The 5,928-nt window shown below is 50.8% G+C and overlaps 1 protein-coding gene across 1 annotated transcript; it reads left to right on the forward strand.

The window, feature by feature from the left end:
* The first annotated feature begins 672 nt into the window (after positions 1–672).
* LOC109744949 (probable carboxylesterase 18) lies at positions 673–1,866 on the forward strand. The gene has a single exon (XM_020304091.3). The coding sequence runs from the start codon at positions 703–705 to the stop codon at positions 1,711–1,713; it is 1,011 nt and encodes a 336-aa protein (XP_020159680.1). The 5' UTR covers positions 673–702; the 3' UTR covers positions 1,714–1,866.
* The last annotated feature ends 4,062 nt before the right edge of the window (positions 1,867–5,928 follow it).

A 5,928-nucleotide genomic window follows, 5' to 3' on the forward strand; every position in this document is an offset into this window, starting at 1 on the left:
ACTAGTTATGTCCCACTACTCAGTTTTATCATTAGAACTTACAACTACTCAAAAATGCCATTAATTCATGAGATGCTTGCTAAAAAATGCCATTAGATATCTCAAAAATGCCATCGTTCCGTTAGATGTTTGCTCAAAAATGTCATTAGACATTGTTATTTTCACGTCAAACTCATTAACCATGTTATATGACAAAAATAAGCCTAGACCCACATTCAGTTTTCTCTATCTCACAACGATAGGTGTGGCCCCACTCGTCAGGAGTAACCAAGCGAATAATTTTACAGAAAAATAAGAACGATGTTGGGATCAAGTGGGCCCCATACTTTATTGTAGTGAGATAGAGGGAGAGCTGACATGCTGGTTCATAGGTATTTATGTCATTATAACGTGACAAAAGAGATTTGATATCACAATAATGATGTCTAGTGGCATTTTTGAGCATGTGTCTAATGAAGCGATGGCATTTTTGAGCAGTTGAAATTCCTAGTGGCAAAACTGAGTAGTGTGACACACCGGTGGCATAAATGATAAAAACCCTTTTAAAAATCAACCTGACCAGGTTGTCATATTTGTCCTCGAACATCGTCCATCGATCGCATCGCAGACCAAGTATTTTACACCCCGTTGTCCCCTCCACGCTTAGCTACTTCAAAGTTCAAACCACTCTCTCGCGGATCTGCTTGCTCTGCGGTGCAAGCAATGGCCGGCACCGAGGACGCGCGCCCGCCGCCGGCCCTTCCGTGGACGGTACGCCTCCAGTTTGCGGCACTGTCGCTCGCGCACCGGCCGGACGGCAGCGTCCGGCGCTTCCTCTTCTCCCTGGGCGACCTCCACGCGGCGGCAAGGCCACGCCCGGACGCGTCGGGGGTCCGCTCTGCCGACGTCACCGTCGACGCCTCCCGCGGCCTCTGGGCGCGCGTCTTCTCCCCCTCGTCGGCAGCCGATGCGCCGGTCCCCGTCGTCGTCTACTTCCACGGCGGCGGCTTCGTGCTCTTCTCCGCGGCGTCCCGCCCCTACGACGCGTTCTGCCGCCGCCTCTGCCACGGGCTCGGCGCCGTCGTCGTCTCGGTGAACTACCGCCTCGCCCCCAAGCACCGCTTCCCGGCAGCGTACGACGATGGTGTGGACGTGCTCCGCTACCTCGACACGAACGGCCTCCCCGCCGACCTTGCCGTCCCCGTGGACCTCTCCAGATGCTTCCTAGCAGGCGACAGCGCCGGCGGCAACATCACGCACCACGTGGCGCAGCGCTGGTCGGCCATGACGACCACGGCGTCACCATCATCCCTACGCCTCGCCGGCGTCGTCCTGATCCAGCCGTTCTTCGGGGGCGAGGAGCGGACGGAGGCGGAGGTGACGCTCGACAAGGTGGGGCCCTCGCTGTCGATGGTGGTGACGGACGCCTACTGGAGGGAGTTCTTGCCAGAAGGCGCCACCCGGGACCACCCCGCCGCTCGCGTCTGCGGCGAGCGCGTCGAGCTCGCCGAGGCGTTCCCGCCGGCCATGGTGGTGGTCGGTGGGTTGGACCTGCTCAAGGGCTGGCAGACGCGGTACGTGGAGGCGTTGCGCGGCAAGGGGAAGCCGGTTAAGGTGGTCGAGTACCCCGATGCCATCCACGGCTTCCACGCGTTCCCGGAGATCGCCGACTCCGGCAAGCTCGTGGGGGACATCAAGCTGTTCGTCGACGAGCGTCGGCCTACGAAGTCGTAGGAAACAGCAAGCATCCGCAGTCTTTGCGTCGAGCGTCGGTCGATGTTGGCGACGTTCCTATGGGTGTCCTGCGAGATGTGACCGTGTAATGGACAGGCTAAACTTTTCAGCCAGCTGAATAAAACTTGCATCTGTAGCAAAATGTTACTAGTACTTCTGTTCCTCTTCAAGTTCGCAAGGGCTAGGAATGCTGATTGATCAGGAGGCGAGAGCCGTCTTCGACTGCTTGGTGCACATCGAGGTTGGTCGAGGACGACGAGGAGACAAAGTGTTGTTTTGGAAGGATCAATGGATCCATGGCCACTCTGTGCAAGACATCGCGCATCTCATCCTTGAGCTGGTAGAAACACGCCGCATCAACACTGGGACTGTGCAGTGGGCACTGGAAGATGAGCAATGATCGTTGGACGTCCCCTTCGTATCCTCTCACATGGCGCTCCTTCAACCCATGCATTTGAGACATGCCATTGCCTCGGTGCATAGGGATGATAAGTCGCCTGACAGCTTTCTGTGGCCATGCGCGGCATCCATGTCTTATTCTGCCAAATCTACCTACAATCGCCTTTGCGAGGGCCTGCCGGTTTGCCCCTACGCCACAGCCATTTGGAGAAGTCTCACCCCTCTCAAATGCAAGATCTTTGCTTGGCTTGCCTCACAACATCGCCTGTGGACGGCGGATCGTCACGCTAGACATGGATTGCAAGATCACACCTCGGCCTGTTACACGTGTCTGCAGGATGAAGACACTCTGGACCAAATCTTGGTGCAATGTGGTTATGCGCGCGGTACTTGGATGGGCTGTTTTGACAAGCTGCAACTACAGATCTCCTGCCCCACGAGCACTGGCTCTTTTCTGGAATGGTGGATGCAACAACGATCGGGCTTCGCGAAGGAAGATAGACGTGGTTTCGACACCCTGGTTATCTGCACGGCTTGGTCACTTTGGAAGCAAAGGAACGCCAGGGTGTTCAACATAACTGAGCAACAGGTAGACACGCAAGAGCTCGTGGTGAAGATCCTCGATGAGATTAGAGATTGGAAGTTGGCGGCCCGGGGAGCAGGTAGTTGACAACGCTTTGTGAGAGAGTAGCCTCGTGTCGTTTTGTAGGAGTGGTGGTGGGTGTTTGTCTTCGAGTGTCCCGCACTCGCTAGACCTCTTGTAAATTGTCTTGCTCTCTTTTATAAAATTAAGGCACGCGCTTTGAGTGCTCTCGAAAAAAGAAGTTGTGGTGGTGTTTCTGCAATTTTCCTCTTGATCACACTTCTCAAAAGGTGTTCGGTGAATTGCTAACTTTCCAACGGTTCCAATCTGATAGAAGGAATTTTCTTACAACAACATCCAACTACTGATTAGCTTAATTAACTGGTATACCGCAAAACTAGAAAATATCTTGTTAGAATTAATCCGAGGCACATAGTTGATCTAACGAGGACCAAACAATCACATGAACACGACACCGAGATTTGTTAACGAGTTTCATCATATGGCTACCAATGATGCAGTTAAATCCAACAGATCTCGGATAGGGGGTCCTGAGCTGGTAGCCTTGGTGCGATGGTAACAGGAGACACAGGGGTTTACCCAGGTCCGGGCTCTCTCGAAGAGATAACACCCTACGTCCTGCTTGATTGTATTGATTTGGAGGGAGTAGAAGTTACAGGATGATCTACCATGAGATCGTGTGTGTATGAGGTTGTAATCATCTATCGACTAGTCTAGTCTCAGCTTATATAATGTACCGGAGGCCTAGGATAACATGAGTCCTGGTTGGCTACGTCGGTGGAGAGGAGTCCTCCACGGATAAGGAGTCCTCATCTTGTCTTGTACGTCAAGGCTTCTGCAATCTTCTTTGTATGCGTCATGGGCTGCTCCAAGTGGCCAGTTAATGAACCGCCACGGGGGTCCTCGGCCCGACCCTCCTGGTCGGGACCAGCACCCGAGCCGCGAGCACATCGGCTCACGCCATCAGGGCGGCCACCCTGCCACCAGGCACCCTAGATCCCATCCAAGGGCACGGGCCTTGCACCGATCGGCAATTCCCAACCATCGACGGAGCCGACATTGTTTGCCTAGACCAAAGTCAACATAGCGCCAAAAGCCACCAGGATGTGGAAGGGGGAGGAGAAGGAGCGGACCACGTCCACAACCGGCGCACCGGCGCACTTGTGCGCCGGCGACGGGGGGTCCGACCAAGTCAGCGCCACCCATCCCTCCTGCATACCTCCCCACATGCCACCTGCTGTGATGCCCCACCACGACGTTCCCAGCCCAGATCCGCGTGAGGCCAAACCCAGCCGCCCGCCCATCGACGAGGGACTGCTACCTCTTGAGCACTGCGTTGGTTTTCCCTTGAAGAGGAAAGGGTGATGCAGCAAAGTAGCGTATGTATTTCCCTCAGTTTTTGAGAACCAAGGTATCAATCCAGTAGGAGGCTACGCGCGAGTCCCTCGTACCTACACAAAACAAATAACTCCTCGCAACCAACGCGATAAGGGGTTGTCAATCCCTTCACGGTCACTTACGAGAGTGAGATCTGATAGATATGATAGGATAATATTTTTGGTATTTTTGTGCTAGAGATGCAAAGTAAAATAAAAGCAAAGGAAATAACTAAGTGTTGGAAGATTAATATGATGAAGATAGACCCGGGGGCCATAGGTTTCACTAGTGGCTTCTCTCAAGAGCATAAGTATTTTACGGTGGGTGAACGAATTACTGTTGAGCAATTGACAGAATTGAGCATAGTTATGAGAATATCCAGTTATGATCATGTATATAGGCATCACGTCCGAGACAAGTAGACTGACTCCTGCCTGCATCTACTACTATTACTCCACTCATCGACCGCTATCCAGCATGCATCTAGAGTATTAAGTTCATGAAAACAGAGTAACGCCTTAAGCAAGATGACATGATGTAGAGGGATAAATTCATGCAATATGATAAAAAAAAACCATCTTGTTATCCTCGATGGCAACAATACAATACGTGCCTTGCTGCCCCTACTGTCATTGGGAAAGGACACCGCAAGATTGAACCCAAAGCTAAGCACTTCTCCCATTGCAAGAAAGATCAATCTAGTAGGCCAAACCAAACTGATAATTCGAAGAGACTTGCAAAGATAACCAATCATACATAAAAGAATTCAGAGAAGATTCAAATATTGTTCATAGATAATCTTGATCATAAACCCACAATTCATCGGTCTCAACAAACACACCGCAAAAAGAAGATTACATCGAATAGATCTCCACGAGAGAGGGGGAGAACATTGTATTGAGATCCAAAAAGAGAGAAGAAGCCATCTAGCTACTAACTATGGACCCGAAGGTTTGAGGTAAACTACTCACACTTCATCGGAGAGGCTATGGTGTTGATGTAGAAGCCCTCCGTGATGGATGCCCCCTCCGGTGGAGCTCCGGAACAGGCCCCAAGATGGGATCTCGTGGGTACAGAAGGTTGCGGCGGTGGAATTAGGTTTTTGGCTCCGTATCTGATCGTTTGGGGGTACGTAGGTATATATAGGAGGAAGGAGTACGTCGGTGGAGCAACAGGGGGCCCACGAGGGTTGAGGGCGCGCCCTGGGGGGGGGGGGGTGGGCGCGCCCCCTACCTCGTGGCCTCCTCCTTTGTTTCTTGACGTAGGGTCCAAGTCTCCTGGATCATAATCTTTCTAAAAATCACGTTCCCGAAGGTTTCATTCCGTTTGGACTCCGTTTGATATTCCTTTTCTGCGAAACTCCGAAATAGGCAAAAAAAACAGCAATTCTGGGCTGGGCCTCCGGTTAATAGGTTATTCCCAAAAATAATATAAAAGTGAATAATAAAGCCCAATAATGTCCAAAACAGTAGATAATATAGCATGGAGCAATAAAAAATTATAGATACGTTGGAGACGTATCAGGCATCCCCAAGCTTAATTCCAACTCGTCCTCGAGTAGGTAAATGATAAAAACAGAATTTTTGATGCGGAGTGCTACTTGGCATAATTTTAATGTAATTCTTCTCAATTGTGGTATGAATATTCAGATCCGAAAGATTCAAGACAAAAGTTTAGTATTGACATAAAAATAATAATACTTCAAGCATACTAACAAAGCAATGATGTCTTCTGAAATAACATGGCCAAAGAAAGTTGTCCCTACAAAATCATATAGTCTGGCTATGCTCTATCTTCACCACACAAAGTATTTAAATCATGCACAACCCCGATGA

Source organism: Aegilops tauschii, chromosome 2 (genome assembly GCF_002575655.3).
Source record: "Aegilops tauschii subsp. strangulata cultivar AL8/78 chromosome 2, Aet v6.0, whole genome shotgun sequence".
Taxonomy (NCBI): domain Eukaryota; kingdom Viridiplantae; phylum Streptophyta; class Magnoliopsida; order Poales; family Poaceae; genus Aegilops; species Aegilops tauschii.